Genomic DNA, 18,325 nt, shown 5'->3' with positions numbered 1-18,325 from the left:
CTGGTTCTTGGTAGCAGCCAAGCATCCTTGCCTGCTGAACCATCACTGTGACCCGTCTCCAGCTTACCCTCTTCCTGGAAGACGCCTCCCTGGACCAGTTTGAAGGAGAGAAAAACAGCACCCTCCTGTTGCAGTGTGGTAGAGTGAGGAGGCATAGAGCCTGGCGTGATACCCCCAATGTCTGCATGGTGCCCTCGGCTGGCCACATAGAACACGGGCCGTGACTGGCCTGGCCAAAATACCTAAGGGGTAAACGGCAACTGTCAGCAGCACCAGAAACCGCTCATCCCTCTGATGGTAGCCAAGGCAGCACTCCTCACCGGTGTGATAACAGTCAGGTCTGGGAGGTGACTGCCCCCTGCACTGGGATGGTTGCTGAGCAGCACATCACCAGGATGGAGGTCAGCTCCTAAGTGCTGAATCTGAAACCAGGAGACACATACAGAGTGGAAAAGGAAAGTGAAGTCATGGGAAAGGGAGGGGGCAGAAGGGAATAAAACAAGTCACCATCACCACACCTGGAACTGTACAGTCTCCTGCATGGCACCCAGGTGCACAGGAATGTGGGGAGCATTGGAGACCAGGCCCCCGTCTGGCCCAAAAAGGGCACAGGAGAAGTCGAGGCGTTCTTTGATGTTGGTGGAGATGGCTGTGCGCTGAAGAATTCGACCCATCTGCTCTGGGGGGCACAGAGTAGTAACCAGGTAGCCCCATCATCCACCAAGAAAGAGGCATAGGACCCACAGGGTGAAAGCCTTCTGCACTCAAACCCAGCAGCTTTTCCTGTGCTCTGGGGAAGATCAGGGTGGTGGCACACCTTCTTGGGCAGGAGGGCTGTAGCTAGGTGTGTGTCAGCTTATGAAAAGAGCGTTCTCTTTCCTGCCTGCCTTGGGTCTCTTCAACTTCCCTCCCTGACTGTTGCAACAAGAACCCGATCTCCAAGCTTGGACCCCTGGGCTCCTGAAAGCCTATGGCCTGACTCTGAACAGATGAGCTCATAGCGGCTGGCTGCCTCTTTTCTCTCCCTAGATTGCTGAAGATCACATGACTCCCAGTGAGGCGAAGAAAGTGCTTGCCCCGTGTAAGGCCTGCTCTTGCAGCAGGGAGGGCAGTTTCAGAGCCAAGGCCATACTGCTCACCCCCCCAACAGTGAGGTTCCCGCCCTTCCCCTTGGCACACACTTGCCAGGTCACCACATGTAACAAGAGCCAATGCGACCCCACTTGTCTGTACTTTTGCCTAGTATGCAGTCCCTCATATCCTACATCACATATACCAGCGCTACAAGGAAGACAATAGTATCCACTCACCAGCAATGCTCATGAAGCGGTGTGAGAAAATAGACAGCTGGATGGGGTCAAGCTTGGTGCCAGACATGCTAGGAGCCTCAGCTCCCACAGAAATGCGGATGTCCCCTGTCTCAGTCACCTCTGCTTGGCAACCTGGTTCTACAAGGATGGTGCTGGGGGCAGGGGACACAAAGGAGCTACAAGAAGGCTGGCCACAACCTCCCCACAACCAGGGATGTCACTAGTCCATGCCAGAAGATGCCCCGATGATGGAACCTCTGCAGCCCTGAGCCAAGGGATCTGCTGTGAAGGGTACTGCAATAACCCCTCCAAGGCTATACCCAACCCAGGCTTACCTGTTGCTGTCAATGATAAGGCAGGGCCCCTGGAGCTGGTGCCCATAGCCCAGCTCTCCTAAAAGGTACACGGGGGTCTCTTGATAACCCCCCTCAAAGTAGCACTGGGTCACCTGCAGAGGGTGTGGAATGAGCTGGGCTCCTGGATCATCCTTCCTGAGGCCCCTCAACATGACTGAGCTTCCCCATCAGCACTTGTCCCCAGGTCCTAAGGATGCAGGTGGACCAGCATAGCAAAGCCTCCAACCTTGTCTACCCGTGGAGGTCCAGTCTTGGCTTTGGGAGTGTCCTCCAGGCGAAGTCCACTACGGCCAGTTCCCCGCACTCGCACGTCGTCTACCACCACTGGCCGCTCAGGAATGATGAAGCCAAACTCTCTCAGGTACCTGCGCTCACCCATCCAAGGGACCAATCAGAAGAAGGCAACCAGAGCAGTAGGCCACATGCTAGACCCACAGAAGGGCACATATACCTCTCAACAAACGCTGCTCCAAAGTCGCCAGCACGGGGTGAGTGGGCTGTGGCCGGATGCTGATGGGCAGACACCATTAGGGCACAATCAGTGCCTTGGTAACGAAGATGCAGGAAGCCCTCAGTGCTGATCTGAGACCTGCAGGAAGCAGGTTAGGCCATTCACCTAGTGCCTTCTGAGGATGCCTGCCCTACTTCCTCACACTCTGAGACCATTGCCCTGAAGACATCCTGTGGTACACCACCAAAGGGCTGGTGGAGATAATGCTAGCCCTGTGTTCAGTGGTCCATAACTCTACCTAGAGAAACCCTGGGCCCGCAAGGCATCCACACACTGCTCCTCCAGGCGGCTCAGTCTCTGGTCCAGTTGCACAAAGGTTTCAGGTGTGTAAGACAGGGAACAGGGCTCCTGTGCTTCGTGAACCACATCTGCCAAGGCCAGTCCCAGTGCTGACAGCAGCCCACTGTGCCTGCAGAAATGGTGGCACAGAGGTGTGGGACACTCCTCAGAGCCAGCTCCCTCAGCTAAGGGCATATGCCCATGTACAAACTTACCTGTGAATATGCACAGTGTCCATACCCAGGGCCCGGGCAATGGCACAAGCATGCTGCCCACCAGCTCCTCCAAAGCAGGCTAGCACGTGGGCTGAGGGGTCATGGCCTCGTGCCTGGTGATTCAGGAAGGGTCAATAAGTCACCTTTCCTACCCTGGACAGGCTCCCACCCCATCCCATTTCTGGTGGGCTGAAAGAGTATGGGAGCAGGGCTAGGACAGACAGGTGATGGTGGACAGAGGGGGCATACCTGTGTGAGGGCACGGATAGGCCGGCACATGGCTTCATTGGCAACACGTACAAACCCCATGGCCACCTCCTCCAGACTTAGTGGGGAAGCTGGGCAGGGTCCACCAGTCAAGAAGCTGTTGACCTCAGTGGCCACAGCCTCTAGAGCCTTTCGGGATGCCTCTGGGGACAGTGGCTGGTCTTCTCCAGGCCCAAAAATGCAGGGGAAAGAGGCTGGCAGCAGGCGACCCAGGACCAGGTTAGCATCTGTCACAGTCACAGGACCCCCTGGGGAGCAGGCACAGTGTGTGGGTTGGAGGCTAATGGAGCAAACCAGATGTGGGCAGCAGGGACAAAGACAGGGAGTAGAACAGACTAGAGCACCACCCAGAAGGAGCGGCCTCTCGGAGCAGAGGCTAGCTCTTACCTTTGCGGTAGCAGGCAGGACCTGGGTGAGCACCTGCTGACTCTGGCCCGACCACAAAGAGGCCAGACCTTGGGGGGTAAAGGACTGGAATTAGAGGTGGGGAGGATGAAAAAGCCAACAGGTCCTGACTGAAGAGATAGGCACTGACCTGAAGAAGAGGCGGGAACCGCCACCAGCTGCCACTGTGTTGATGTCCAGCTGGGGAGCCTGGAGGGTGACACCAGCTGTACTAGCCTCAAAGACATGCTCAAATTCTCCAGCATAGCGGCTCACATCTGTGGATGTGCCTAACAGGGATAAGATGCCAAGAGTCACTCAAAGACCCACATCCCCAGTTTCATCCAGCTAGGTTGCAGAGTCTCCCCTCATACACCCACTTTAGCCGTCATACCTCCCATGTCAAAGCCAATGACAGGCTGACCACCTTCCAGATGGTAGGTGGTAGCTGAGTAGCCAACCACACCGCCAGCAGGGCCAGAAAGCACGGCCCTGGAACCGCTGAAGGCATCCATGGGTGCCAGGCCACCATCAGAGCGCATGAAAAGTACTTGCACACCCTGGGAATGGGGAAAATGGAGAGTGATGTCATAGGCAGGCACAGGGGTAGGGCCTGGGGCAGGGTGGTCAACGGGCCTCACCTTTAGTTGGCCCTGGAAGCCACGGCTGAAGCCCTGCACATAGCGCTGGATGGTGGGAGTGAGGTAAGCATCAGCACAGGCCGTGTGCCCCCGAGGAACAATGCGTACCATGGGCATGGCTTCCGAGGACAAGGACACGTGGGTGAAGCCCAACTCCCGGGCCAGTGCACCCACCTGCTGCTCGTGCTGGGCCCACCTACAACGAGAACCCAGAGGGCTCTGTGCCTCCCACCCAATACCCTTCCAGCTTTCCTCTGGACCAGGCCTCCATCCACAATAAGCCCTCACTCACGTGTACGAGTGCATGAGCACCACTGCCAGACTACGGATGCCCCGAGATAAGAGCCCCTCCAGCTTCCCACGCAGGACTCCCAGATCCACAGGCTGCTGGATCTCTAGCAGGTCCCCTGTACGGCCTGAAAGAGCCCATATCCCTCATTCAAAAGTTGCTAGCTCTGCCTCCCCTGAGAACCTCACACAGGTGGCCAGCACCATCCGCACCTTTGACAGGAGAGCCGGCACCTGGTTCTCCATGGTACAGCACCACTCGCTCCTCCACCTCCAGCACCTCCTCATACAGTACCTCTGGCATGGGCACAGCCTGAGGGCAGGCAGAGGCTTAGAAGAGACCCAGGCCTGAGGGTTCTGTGGGGTCCTGAGTAGCTGGAGCAGTGCAGGCAATGGGATGTGTCCCAGAAAGTGAGGAGAAAATCAAAACGGCCTGGCAAGACCCATCCAGGCTCCTCCCTGCACCCAGGCACTTAAATGGGGTAGAACCAACCACTGGTACCCCCAGAGGGCAGCTTTTTCCAGGAACCCAAAGGTGAAATCTCCAACCCCTCACCCTGAACTGTGCTGGCTTGGACTGGCAGGGTACCACAGGCTTGCTTGGCAACTATGGGGACAGAGTACTGCTGGAGTGCTCGGTCTCCTTTATGCCTATCAACGAGTGGACTTGGCCATCGCTGCTTCACCGCCCTCCCCACGGGGCCTTAGCTGGGAAAGGGAGAGGAGTGCACAGATTTACCTAACACCCAGCCGGCATGGGAGAGCTCACCAGGTCAAAGAGGTCTGCCCGGGCCTGGGTGCCAATATGCAGCAGGTCTCGGAAACCCCGTGTCACGAGCAGTGCCACCCGTTCCCCCCGTCGTTCCAACAATGCATTGGTGGCTACTGTGGTACCCATGCGGATGCTGGCAATGCGACTGGTGTCTAGGGGTCGGTCTCGAGGCAGCACCACACCTCCCTCCTGGGGATCACACAGTCAGTGTGAGACCTCAGGCTGGGGGTTCCCTCACCCGCTACTTTTGCCCTGGCCCACCTGCTCCAGGATGCGGCGGATGCCCTCTGTGGGTGCATCTGCATAGTTGGCAGGGTCCTCTGAGAGCAGCTTCAGGACGCGTACATGCCCTCCTGGGCACTGGGCAAAAACATCTGTGAAGGTGCCACCACGGTCGATGGCAAAATGGAAGCGCCCTTCTGGGCTGCCCATGATGGCAGGGCTGCAGTCCAGCCGTAGCTCTTCAGATAGTAACCCTGGAAGAACTGGACCCAAGAGCCTGTTGTTAGGGATAGGGGGACTGGGGTTATGCCTGAGGGGGCATAGTTTCTAAGCAGAGGCCCGGGAGGGGAAGAGGTGGAGTCCAGTTCTAGGAGGTGCCCCGGGGAAGAGCCAAAGAGTAGCTCTAGGTTTGGTAGGAGCTGCAGGAGCAGGTCACAGGGTGTCCAGGCAAGGCCATCTGTCAGCCCAGTGTCCCCACAGCACAGGTCTGAGAGTCCTGGTGCCGACAGAAAGCCAGGACCTGGAGTAGAGGCAGAAGGGCCGCTGGACCCTCCCAGCCCTTTTATGCTGGGGGAACCTGGGTTCTTTCAGCAAGAAAAGGCGCTGGAGTGTGCAGGTAAGAAATAGCTCCACTTCCTGCTTTGCTCAAGCTTCAGGGCCAAAGCCTTAGGACCACTGGAACCCTACAGAGTCGGTACAACAGTGGGGCGAGGCTAAAGCCCGGGAGACAGGAGGTTTGGAACAGCAGAGCTCAGAGAGGGAAGTAGGGAAGGGGGTAGCTGAATAGGTAAGGACGTCTGCACAGACCCCCACCTGCGCAACCGCGGTCCGTCTGGGCTGGGAAGTCTCGGCTTGTGTTCTCCCGCTGAGCTTCCCGCAGGCCCTGCCCCCACCTCGGGGAGGAGCCTGCAGACCCGAACCCTCTCCCTCAACGCACACACAAGCCTGGCATGCCTGGCCCTCCGGGTTACATAAGAGCGGGCCGGGCCTGTGCACCTCCTCCTTTGGCCAGACCGATCCACGGAGTGACTGAGTGGCCCTGCCAGCTGGGCCTGACCCAGTGCTTTGGCTCAAGGGCACCTTGGTTCGGGGAGCTGCTGTACCTCTCTCTCTACATGTTCTGGTTTGCCAAGCGTGGGCTCCCTTGACACCCACCTTCAGGTCTCTATGTAACTGGCTGAGTCCTAAAGTAACAGTATTTCTGATGTACTCAGACTGTTTCGCAGTGTGGGAGGACCCGAGGGTAGGTGGAAAGGACCCCGAAAGGAACAATGGGAGATAGGAGGATCTAGGAAGGCTTCCTGCCTCCGGAAAATCCTCTTATTTGGGCATGTGAAGTTGCACAACGAACAAGAGGCCTCTGCACACGTGCCCCGGTCAACTCCACAGAGTAAAAATGGCTCAGCACACCTAAATCTGATGTCTCTCCTGCAGTGAGCCCAGCACTCTTCTGGAACTGGTGTCCCCCCCCCCCCCAGGGCCACAGGATGACTTAGCCATGGGCTCTACCCTCCTGTCTGTCTAGTCAGCCCTTAAGGGGGCCTAACTTTAAGGAGGAGAAAGTGCATTGGCAGAGGAGGCCCCAGGACAACCAGAATTTATAGGCAAGGAGGACCAGCGTTGTTTTCTTGATTCGTCGTTCCTTCACAGGCTTTAGCCCCAGGAAAGCAGATCCTTCTCCCTAGGCCAGCATCTCTATACTTTCTAAGACAGATTCAAGGGAGCCTCAATTGTGCTGGCTGGTTGGAAGTGGGGACTTCTGCAGGCAGGCCAGAGGCTCTGGATTCCAGACCAGGGAGAGACAATCAGCCATGTGTGATAGTGACACTGCCCTACAAAGGTGACCCCTAAGGAACTGTTAGCTTCTGGGACCTTGGGAAGTCTGTTGAACCTACAGGCCTTACCCACCATGCTATACCAGATGCCAGATAAGCTTAGGGCACACACTCAAGCCCCTCCGCACCGAACTAAGTGTCTTGTAGAATATTATTTTAAGGTGTGTTTCATTTGTTTATGCTGTGGAACATTTGTTTTAATGATGCAAAGATGTGGTGCATTCTTTAATGTTGCATTGTTTAACTCTGTGAAGCTGTGAACGGTGCCTGTCTAAAACACCTGATGGTCTAATAAAGAGCTGAACAGCCAATAGTGAGGAAGGAGAAAAGATTGGGGCGGGGGGGGGGGGCTGGCAGACAGAATAAATACAGGGGGAGTAAGGGAGATGAAGGAGTAAGAGAAGAAGAGACTAGTCACCCAGCCAGCCACAGCGTAAGAGTGAAAGTAAGATTACAGAAGTGAAAAAAGGAAAAAGCCCAGAGGCAAAAGGTAGTTGGGATAATTTAAGTTTATGTGTGTGTGTGTGTGTATCTGGCTAGAAACAAGCTAGGCTAAGGCCGAGAATTTATAAGAAAGAATAAGTCTCCGTGTATGATTTATTTGGGAGCTGGTTGCCCCTCCTGCCCCGCCAAAAAAAAGCCCGAAAAGTAAAGAGTAAAAAACAACCTACAACAAAAGTGCTCTGCTGGCTCTCATGGCCTACTTGGACCTTGGAGGCTAGGGTGTAAGTGAGCTGGTTATGCATGAGAGCTGCGGACTCTGGACTGCATGCCACACTTCAGGCACTGCCTGGTGCCCTTGGGCATTCCAAAACTGCCCTCACATCCCTTCCTTGTTTTGTGGATGCCCAATCTGTCAGAAGTCCTTTTACTGTGACTTTCAAAACAAATCCAGAGTAAGGCCTGTAGTGCAGGCCTGTAATCCCTGCATAGCTTAGTGAGACTTTAATTTCAAAACAAAAAACAAAGCGAGCTGAGTGGCAGCTCGGTAGTAGACTACTTGCTTCATATACAAGAGGCCCTGAGCTCTATCCCTAGTTTGGATAGAGTGTGTGTGTGTGTGTGTGTGTGTGTGTGTGTGTGTGAAAGAGAGAGAGAGAGAGAATGAGAGAGAGAGAGAGAGAGAGAGAGAGAGAGAGAGACGAGAGAGAGACGAGAGAGAGAGACGACAACACACCCAGAACCAGAAGACAGTCTTCCCTGGAACTCCCTCTTTCTTCTGCATCAACCTCCAACTGGCTGCCACCTTAGGGCATTTGCTCTAATGGTTCCCTTAGCTTGGAAAGTTTTTTCCAATCACATGACTCCTGCTTCATTCAGCGCAGCTCGAAGTCACTTTCTCAGAAGTGTCATCTCCTCTCTCCTGCATGGATGTCCAGGAGTTCATTCCACCCTCTTCCCTGGGCTGGCCCCACTTCACTCTTTCTACCACCAGCACCCAATAAGGAACCTGCGGTCCCACTCCATAAGGTCAGGTCTTTGCATGACTTCTTTCCATTTGGGCACACGCTGGATGATCTAAAAGATGCCCGTGGCTCACCTCTCTCAGCATCCTTGAATTTGATTGTCTTACGTCTGGACAACCAGGGGTTGGCAGTCACTTCTGCCATGAAGCTGGAGCTACAGAAGCCCAGGCTGCTGCCCCTGCTCCTCAGGACCAGCTTCAGCTCTTGGTTCTCCTGGATGAGCTGCACCAGCCGCCGTAGCTCTTCATTCTCCTGTGCCAGCCGCTGGATCTCCTGTCGCAGGCCCTCATAGCTGCTGAGAAGGGACATGCCCAGGAGCGGGCACAGCAGCCACCCAGTGGTCAGTGGGCTGGCCAGCAAAAGGAGACTCTGCCATTGTGAGGTCAGCATCTTACTGCCACCTCTGCATTCCAAGACTGCCAAGGCCCACTCTTCCTGTCTGCAACAGATTTCATCTGATTTCTGGCTCTGAAGCTTGGCCCACCAGAGATGCCCAGACACTGCCACGGGTCTTTGGATTTCTTTATTAAGCTCTTCCTGGTCCAGATTAGGGGTGTCACAGGGAATAATTCAGGTTTCTCTACCACCCACCTGCCACTGACTACAGCCCCTTGATCTCCATGTAAAATGACAGATCTGAGCAAATGGGTGTGACATCTGAGTCCGATGGTGGTGCAGCACCCAAGGAGGTTGGGGAGAGTGGGTATTGGAGCTACCCTGCAAGGGTGGGGTTTGTTTCTGGCCTCATGAGTGAATAGCAATGACCAGGGCAGGTACAGCCTTAATAGGCTGAGGAACTCATTGGGTGCATGGAAAGGGCTGATGGCCAAGAACTGGATCAAGCAGCCATGGTCTTACCCACAGGGACAATGGATTTGCATTTTACACTGGACTCTTATAAAGGACTTTCTTTCATCCAGTCTGTCTTGTAAAAGTCACTTGGATTTCGTGACTGTTTCTTCATTATTGTTATTTGCTTTATATCATTTCCTTTTTTGCTTGCTTGATGAGTGCAGTTTTCACTTATTAATTTACAGGTTCTCCATGGATTTCTATGTCCTTTCCACAGTCCAGAAAACTCTGGCAAGAGTCCTTCATTTGTGGTGACACAGGTGGAAGATGGGGAAGAATTGTCTAGGGCTATGCTGCAGGAGACTGGGTACCACGGAGCCATCTCTCTGGTTCCAAGCATTGACAATTTAAATAATTCCACAAAGAAACAACCCTAATGCCAGGAAACATAGAATGTTTCAGATAGTAGAGAGATTTTTACCCTGAACGAATGGCAGATTCAGTGAATTAAACCCCTAGACAGACATTCTGAACATAGAAGGTGAACTGGGATGGATAAAACTTCAAGACCCTGGTAAAGTTCTGTCATAGACCTTGTCACCGTTTTCAGACCTGTGCATGGAATGGCCTAAGTCTCACGATGATTAGTTTATTAGTTTATCAGAGGGATAAAGGCAAATTATCCCAGATATGTCAAATGTCACTCCGTGGGCCTTTCAAAGGATGGTCCTCTACCCAGCAAAGAGATTCAAGGGTTGAAAGAGATTCCATGAAAAAGGGATGCTCCCCAGGCGGTGGTGGTACACACCTTTAATACCAGCACTTGGGAGGCAGAGGCAGTTGAATCTCTGTGAGTTTGAGGCCAGCCTGGTCTACAGAGTGAGTTCCAGGACATCCAGAGCTACCCAGAGAAACCTTGTCTTGAAAAATGGGGGGGGGGGGTGACTGACCAGGGTCAAAATATTGAAGGGCTGACAAGATGGCTCAGAAGGTGAAGATCCTTACTACCAAGCCTGACTACCTGAGTTCAAGCTCTGGGCCCCACAGGGTGGAAGAGAGAAAGCTGTCCTCTAACTCCACAGGCTAGCTATAGCATATATATTCCTCCACTAAGTATCAAACCTGGGACAAAAGGCTGAGGTGCCTACTAACATAACATAGCAAAGTAGACCTGGCTATAGTGGTATTTTATTTGTATTTTAATAAATTTCTATTTTAATAAATAAAGCTTGCCCGAAGATCAGAAAGTAAAACAGCCCCACTGGTCAGCCTTACAGACCAAGCAGTGGTAACACACACTTTTAATCCCAAGTAACCATACTAGTTTGCCATAGAAACCAGGCAGTAGTGGTGCACACCTTTAATCCCAGCCCTAGAGAGGAATATAAAATAAGAGGAGACGGCTCTCAGACAGTCTCATTCTGACATTCCTGGAGGCATTATCACCATTTTGAACTAAGGCAGAGGTAAGAGCCAGAGGCTGGCTGTTTTGCTTTTCTGACCTTCAGGTTGAACCCCAATTTCTATCTCTGAAATCTTATTAATCGTGCTACACCTGGTCACCAGCTTCTCCCAGTATCCCTCAGTCACTACCTGTTACATACCCACCCTCTCCCCTGAACGCTCCAGTTCAGGGGTTGGGCTGCCCTTCCCCCAGAGGCTCTTCCCTCTATAATCCAGACATTTTGGTTACCCGCCCCTTTTTGGACCTTTGGCCTCCTGGCTGTAGTACCCGTTCTCTTCTCTCCCCTGTCCCCTTCCTTTCCCCCTCTCCCACATTGCCCAGTTCAGCCTGGTCATGCCCACTCTGGACTCTCCCAGATGGCCCTGCCTCTGACCATGCTCTCTCTATATCTACAATAAACTTTCTTTTCCACCACACCTAGCCAATGCCCTTTCTTTTTTATTTCTTTTTTTCATTCACCCCACACACACTCCCATTCTCTCTCTCTGGGAGAGAACCTCTGCACTGTCTTGCCTAGTCACTGGTGGGGAAGACAAAAATCTTAATTCCTTGTCCTAAACAAAAGCTTAATAGTGTTTAATAGCAGACTTATATTTGATATTTCTTACAATATGGAGTCCAAGGTTATGAACTCCCTATGTAGCCAAGAAGGACCATGAACTGCTGCTATCCTGCCTTTGAGTGCTAGGATTGAAATTCTGGGTCGAATGCGTTCTAGGTAAATTTATTGTAGATATGCATATAGATAAATGTAGAGATCATAGTCAGAGGCAGGGCCATCTGGGAGAGTCCAGAGTGGGCATGACCAAACTGAACTATGCCATGTGGGAGAGAGGGAAGGCCAGGGACAGGGAAGATGAGAACCAGGTGCAGCAGCGAGGGGGCCAAAGGTCCAAAAATAGGCAGGGATCTAAAATGTCTAGATTATATAGGGAAGAGACTCTCGGGGAAGGGCAGCCCAACTCCTAGTCCGGGGCGGGTCTCCCAACATGCTTGGGCCACCCTTTCACTCTGTACGGCCAAGGTCATACAACAAAGCCAAAAGCGTTTGTTTAAGATCTACTGAGAGCTGACCCTGGGTCTGAATCATGAAAGCTTTCAGACTCTGGGAAAGAAGACCTGAGGACATGAGGCTGGGCCTCACTCTGGGAAAAGGAAACCTGTTCCCAATGCCTCACAGACCAACCTGGGGCAAAAGAGGGGACAGAAGGACCCACTCCTACCCAGGCTGTCAACTCTGGCTAATCTGAGGATGACATTGGAGACATTCAGGCCTGAAGACAATGGCAACCTCAGAGAAGAGCCATCAGCAGAGATGTGGCAAGCCAGCTAGAAATGTAACAAAATCAGGTTCAGAGAATTGAAAAAAGCCCCTGCTGATATCCACACCTTGGGTAGCCAGAGAAGAGAGTTTCTGGCTGAGGAAAGCATTGTGACTGTGGGGAAAGGAATGCAGCGGCTGAGAGCCAAAATGGCCATGGGCTATCTTAGACCCTTACACAGGATGGTTACCAATCTCTGTATCTGATTGAACATCCTAATGTGATTAGGCAAAGCTCCTGGAATGTGCCAGTAGGCTTGCTTATTATGCCCAACCCACCCTACAGCTGTGAGAAACACCTCAAGCTTTCTACAGAAGAGATTCTGAGTCATTCTGGGTATCCAGAACACAAAGGTGTACCTGCCATTAGCGAAGCCAGAGGAGTAGCAGGTGGCAATTGAGGTTCCAGGTGTTGGCCACCAGAAGGAAACTCTGATGGGCCAATCTCGTTGGGGCATGGCCACAGGACTGCAGACCCTGGAATGTCTTTTGCTTTTGCTGTGCCTTTACATGTTTGCTGCAGCTCTCTTTCTCTGGTGTGAGTGGACGTGGGGAGATCTCCACTGCCTGTAATATACTGTTTATCTCTTGGAAATATCCCATTCTACTGGGTATTTTTCTCTGTGGACTGTCAAAAGGGGATGACCCCCTCCCTAAACTGTACTGTCTAATTTAATAATGAGAGCTTATACAGAGTTTTGATGAATGAAAATAAATACATGGAAATATTTCACAGCCAGGGCCCGTGAGTCTCACCTAAGGAGCTGCATGGATTGTGGCTCAAGTTAATGATTAACAAGTGAGTCCCAATAGCCCATCTGGTTAAAATTCTTTTAACCTTAATGTTAGGAGATGTTCACAGGTTTCAAAGTGCATCGCGGCTGAAACAAAGCTTTGAAAATAGCAAAGTTAGACTAAGATTTTTTGTTAAATAGCTTGGAGGTTTAAAAAAAACCAAGAAGACAATCTAAAGTTTTAGAAAGGCACATAATTGAATTTAGAACGTGTTAAGGTCAGGGAACATGAACAAAGCAGCCCAATTATCGTTGGCTGACTACCTTTCTTACTAGGATTGGTTGATGACCAGGTGATGATTAATTCCTTATAGCCATTTTTGCCCTCAATCTCCTACTATAAAAACTATTGATGCACTGGGTGGCAGTGGTGCATGCCTTTAATCCCAGCACTCAGGAGGCAGAGGCAGGCGGATCTCTGTGAGTCTGAGGCCAGCCTGGTCTACAAGAGCTAGTTCCAGGACAGCTAGGGCTGTTACATAGAGAAACCCTGTCTTGAAAAATAAAACAACAAACAAAAAACAAACTATGGGTATGTATCTTAAAGATTTAAAGTAGATCTGGCTGATTCTTTTTCATATATAAAAGTTTAGGTTTGTGAGTCCTTTAAGATTCCTTATTAGATTACCTTTCAAGATAAGTAATAAAGTAATTGCCCCTTTCTTTGTAACTGCAAAATGCAGCCTGCCAGTAAAAGACCTGACAAAAATACCTTGCATGCACACACAGTTAATTTATAACAAGTTGCTTGGATATGAATGAGTGTGGGTTCTTGGGTTAATTTGTTTTTCAGCTGTAGTAAGTAAAACGCTTAACCACGTAAGGGAGATGGAAGACATGCTATCTTTACTGTTTGTTTCCTATTCATTGCACTCATTCACTTGAAAAGCCAAATGGAACCATGATGTAATCCCTATATTGCCTGAAAAACTTGGAATATATAAGCTGTAAAAAAATATACAGCAGAAGGAATACAGAAAGAGAAAGAACATAGAAAGAACATTGAGAGAACAGAGAATAAAGAAGGAAGCCACCAGGGTTAGAAAGATGGCTCAGCAGTTAAGAACATTGGTTGCTCTTCCAGAGGACCCTGGTTCAATTCCCAGCACCCACGTGGCAGTTCACAACTGTGTGTAATTCACCCTCATACAGGCAAAATACCAAATGCACAATAAAATAAATATTAAAATTTTTTTTTAAAAAAAAGAAGGAAGGCTGGAGAGATGGCTCAGAGGTTAAGAGCACTGCCTGCTCTTCCAAAGGTCCTGAGTTCGATTCCCAGCAATCACATGGTGGCTCACAACCATCTGTAATGAGAGCTGGTGTCCTTTTCTGGCCTGCAGAGATACATGCAGACAGAATGCTGTATACATAATAAATAAATAAATTAAAAAAAATAAAAAAGAGGTTGAATAAAAAAAGAAATCTTTAATAAATAAACAAAAGAAAAATGTAAAAAAATAAAATAAAACTAACAGATGAAAAAGTGAAAGAAAGAAAAAAAAAAGAAGGAAGCCATCAAGAGAGCGTGTGAATATTTTTTCTAACCCCACCCCCGGCGCCATATGGAAAAGTCTAGCACAGGCTGACTCCATGCATTTCTCTTCAAAGTCCTGGGCTGCTGGAGGCTGTTCCCCCCACAGTAGTATGTACCCACTCCCCAGCAACCAGAATACCAGTGACAGCTGTGAGCTCCCAAATATGTTGACTATGCCACAAAGACTCAGAGCAATCCACCCCATTTTTGTTTTGTTTTGGTATCTGGTTTTTTGCTAAAAAGCACAGACTCTTCACTTAGCCCTACCGATACCCAATGGGGAACTTAAAACAGAAAAAGGGTTGACATCTCTGCCTTCATTTTACATCTGTCTCCTTTGCTTTAAACTTGGGGTTACATCTCACTTCTACATATTAATACATATATCAGCTGTATAGACTGACTATATAACCCTCCATGGTATGGTTAAGGGGGAATTTTTTGTTTTTGTTTTTTTTGAGACAGGGTTTCTTTGTGTAGCCCTGGCTGTCCTGGAACTAGTTCTGTAGACCAGGCTGGCCTCAAACTCACAGAGATTCGCCTACCTCTGCCTCCCAACTGCTGGGATTAAAGGCATGTACCACTACCACCTGGATACTCTCCCTTATGTTTGTTTTTACTCAACAAAATCATGTGTGGATTCATTTCTACATGTGATAATATTTTGTTTGTGATCTAACAAAGCTTGCCTGAAGATCAGAGTGGAGCTAAGTCACTGGTTAACTATAGAAGTAGGGCAGCGATGGTGCACACCTTTAATCCCAGCACTCCAAGAAACAGAAGCGGGTGGATCTCTGTGAGCCAGCCTGGGCTATACAAAATTGATCTAGTCTAAAAGAGAAACAGAGCCAGGTGATGGTGGCTCACATCTTTAATCCCAGTATTTGGGAGTCGCATGCCTTTAATCCCAGCACTAGGGAAGTGGAGACAGGAAGGGATATATGTGGGCAGAGAGAAGAATATAAGGTTGGAGGATACAAGAGCTCAAAGCATTCAGTCTGAGGACTTGTACAGACAGGATACTCTGGTCAGTCTGAGGATTTTGTAGAGGTAAGAACTAATGGCTGACAACTCTTTTCAGGTTGGGGGTTTGACAAAGGGTTCATAGGGCCATATTTTAAAATATTTTTCTTAAAAATATGTTTTGCCGGGGCTGTGGAGATGGCTCTGTGGTTAAGAGCTCTGCCTGCTCTTCCAAAGGTCCTGAGTTCAATTCCCAGCATCCACATGGTGGCTCACAACCATCTGTAATGAGATTTGGTGCCCTCTTCTGGCCTGCAGAAATACATGTGAGCAGAGCACTGTATACATAATAAATAAATAAAAAAAAATATGTTTTGCCTGACGTGGTAGCTCATGCCTTTAGTCTCAGAACTTGAGAGGAAGATATGGGTGGATCTCTGTGATTTCAAAGCCAGTCTAGTCTACAAAGCCAGTTCCTGGCTGGGGGTGAGGGCACAGGCCTTCACTCCCGACTCTTGTGAGGAAGGCAGAAGCAGGCAGATCGCTGTGAATTATAAGCCAACCTTAGTCTCCTTACGGAGTTAAGAGTTATACAGTGAGACCCTGTCTGGAGAAAAGAAAATTTGAGGCAATATTTCAAATATCCCAGGTTGGATTTGAATTCATTAAGTAGCCAGTGATGACCTTGAACTTCTGCTCCTTCAAGGAACCATCTGCAGATCATGTGATCCTGCTTCATGAGGTTATATTGGGGTGCACTTAGTTTGGACTCAATGAAACCATTCGCTTCTTGGTAAACTGCTGCTCTGCTTACTCTGATGGGGAAACAGCATCTAGGAACACAGCTTCCTTCTTCTGGCGCAAGTTATAACATGAGGGGCTGATGAGACTGGCTAATGGGTACTGGTAATTCAAGAAGAATGGAGGATTAGTCACAGACAAGAAAACCCAGGACGCCCTTAAATCACTTAATTGGTATATACAATGTGTGAAAGAAATCCATTACCAGGTTTCTTCCAATTTAACAAAGTCCTAAACACAGAATATTTTACCTGTAAGAACTTCTACCTGGACACAACCAACTTATACAGCCTTCAGCTTTGTTTTTCTTTAATTTTTTTAAAGATTCATTTATTTATGCATATAAATGTATGACTGCACCACGTGCACGCCTAGTGCCCAGGGAGGTCAGAAGAGGGTGTTGGATCCCCTAGAACTGGAGGTAAGGATGGTTGAGAGCCACCATGTGGGTTCTGGGGTTCAAACCCAGGTCTTCTGCAAGAGCAGCAAGTATTCTTTATCAGTGAGCCCCAAACCTCAGCTTTTTAAACTGTGGGTCATGTCTGATTTCACTGTAGTCCTGTTTCTACACACACACCATGTACACTTTGTACACATATATCATACCTTGACAACAAAGCTGCCTGAGATGCATCAGCTTAGATTTGAGTATATTATGAAGTGCAGTGTTTCACTTTGACTCAGAAACATTTTGTAAAGTATAATACTTAATTACAGAAGATAAGAATTTTAGTGTTTGGCTATCATCATCCCTCAGCATGAAAGCAAAAATTAGTCTGTCTTTGGTTTGGACTGTGTTAGAATGTTTAATTTTATTTTTTCCTTTTTCCATTATTCATGTTTGTTGTATATTGGGGATGTATGATCATAATTCATTGTATAAATGTATGAAACTATACCAAAAAGAAAGAATAAATATTAGGGTCACCTCAGCTATCAGCAAGTTTGAGGCCACCACGGGCTACATGAAACCCTGTCTCAAAACACCAACAGATAACGATCAAATGTTTTAGAAGGAAAATTAAGTTACATTCTCTGTGTAGAAGGTGACATCATAAAAGAATTGTCTTCAGAGGCTGTCAGCTCATACATTTAAAAAGGGTAGGGGAATGTGGTACATTAGGCACTTAGATAGCATTGGGTTTTTATTTTATGTGCATTGGTGTTCTGTCTGCATGTATGTCTGTCTGAGAGTGTTAGAGCACCTGGAACTGGACTCACAGACAGTTGTGAGCTGCCATGTGAGTGCTGGGGACTGAACTCAGGTCCTCTGCAAGAGCAGCAAGTGCTCTTACCGCTGAGCCATCTCGCCAGCCCCAGTCAGCTTAAGTTTTTTACTGTATGTTGGATTTTATTTTGCTTAATTCTGAATCTACAACTCTCAACTCTCCCTAATCTCAGAGGGTCTGGTTAAAAAAAAAAAAAAAAAAGAGTCCACACAGCAGGCCTGCGAAAACTCATCAAGATGTTCAAGGCTGCTGGTGTCTGGGCACGCAGTTTTGGTGAGATGCCCACCACTTCCTGGTAAGAGTGGCTTGCTGTGACTCAACTGTTTGTACAGCTCCTGCGGAACAGCAGCTTTCTGTCTGGGAGTCGGGAATCTGGGTGCCTGCCAGCAGAGCGTGCCTGTACAGCTGTGCACTAAAACCCCAGCTGTGTCTCCGTGGACCTCCCTGGCAGAAAGCATCTCAACACGTGATGCCCCAAGTTGTTGGGGGAATGAAGTGTCAGCATGAGTCCATCCGAGAGGATGCTGGAAGCTCGCACCTAGATTCTTTAAGACTCCATGAACTTCTCCCCTTTGCTGGCTGTGATTTCAATCTAAGTGCCCTCAGCCAGGAGGAGTACAGTTATCTCCTGAGTTCTGAGACCTCCCAGCAAACTGCATCCTTAACACAGCCCTCAAATTTGTGTAAGTGTTAGGACCCATGATGGTTAATTTTGATACTCAACTTGGTTATATTAAAAAAAAACCTAGACCGGGACCTAGAGAGATGAGAGTTAAAAGTACTGGCTGCTCTTGCAGACGACCAGAGTTCAGTTTCCAGCATCCATGCTTGGTGGCCACAATTATCTGTAACTCCAGCTGCAGGGGACCCGATATCC

General features: G+C 49.5%; 1 protein-coding gene across 2 annotated transcripts in view; it reads right to left on the bottom strand.

The window, feature by feature from the left end:
• The window catches only part of Oplah (5-oxoprolinase, ATP-hydrolysing), a 28,307-nt gene that overhangs the window by 3,484 nt on the left and 6,498 nt on the right, over positions 1 to 18,325 (bottom strand). Inside the window, exons 1-19 of one of the 2 annotated variants that reach the window (XM_041671792.1) lie at positions 6,059 to 6,156; positions 5,285 to 5,508; positions 5,021 to 5,212; positions 4,465 to 4,564; positions 4,256 to 4,379; positions 3,964 to 4,159; positions 3,717 to 3,882; positions 3,474 to 3,612; positions 3,326 to 3,393; positions 2,921 to 3,186; positions 2,672 to 2,784; positions 2,416 to 2,586; positions 2,118 to 2,255; positions 1,893 to 2,031; positions 1,646 to 1,758; positions 1,311 to 1,462; positions 519 to 679; positions 321 to 422; positions 68 to 242 (exon numbers count right to left, since the gene is read on the bottom strand). In XM_041671792.1, the coding sequence (XP_041527726.1) occupies positions 68 to 242; positions 321 to 422; positions 519 to 679; positions 1,311 to 1,462; positions 1,646 to 1,758; positions 1,893 to 2,031; positions 2,118 to 2,255; positions 2,416 to 2,586; positions 2,672 to 2,784; positions 2,921 to 3,186; positions 3,326 to 3,393; positions 3,474 to 3,612; positions 3,717 to 3,882; positions 3,964 to 4,159; positions 4,256 to 4,379; positions 4,465 to 4,564; positions 5,021 to 5,212; positions 5,285 to 5,455 (2,686 nt within the window). In that variant the 5' untranslated portion in view covers positions 5,456 to 5,508; positions 6,059 to 6,156. Of the gene's footprint in view, positions 1 to 67; positions 243 to 320; positions 423 to 518; positions 680 to 1,310; positions 1,463 to 1,645; positions 1,759 to 1,892; positions 2,032 to 2,117; positions 2,256 to 2,415; positions 2,587 to 2,671; positions 2,785 to 2,920; positions 3,187 to 3,325; positions 3,394 to 3,473; positions 3,613 to 3,716; positions 3,883 to 3,963; positions 4,160 to 4,255; positions 4,380 to 4,464; positions 4,565 to 5,020; positions 5,213 to 5,284; positions 5,509 to 6,058; positions 6,157 to 18,325 lie in introns of those variants that run through there. The other variant, XM_041671791.1, reaches the window with a different exon arrangement.

The sequence above is a fragment of the Microtus oregoni genome, unplaced genomic scaffold, assembly GCF_018167655.1.
Source record: "Microtus oregoni isolate MIOR12 unplaced genomic scaffold, Mior012 000022F_ref0000154, whole genome shotgun sequence".
Classification (NCBI taxonomy): domain Eukaryota; kingdom Metazoa; phylum Chordata; class Mammalia; order Rodentia; family Cricetidae; genus Microtus; species Microtus oregoni.
Note: the sequence above shows the minus strand (reverse complement) of the source record. Positions and strands in the feature narration are given on the sequence as shown.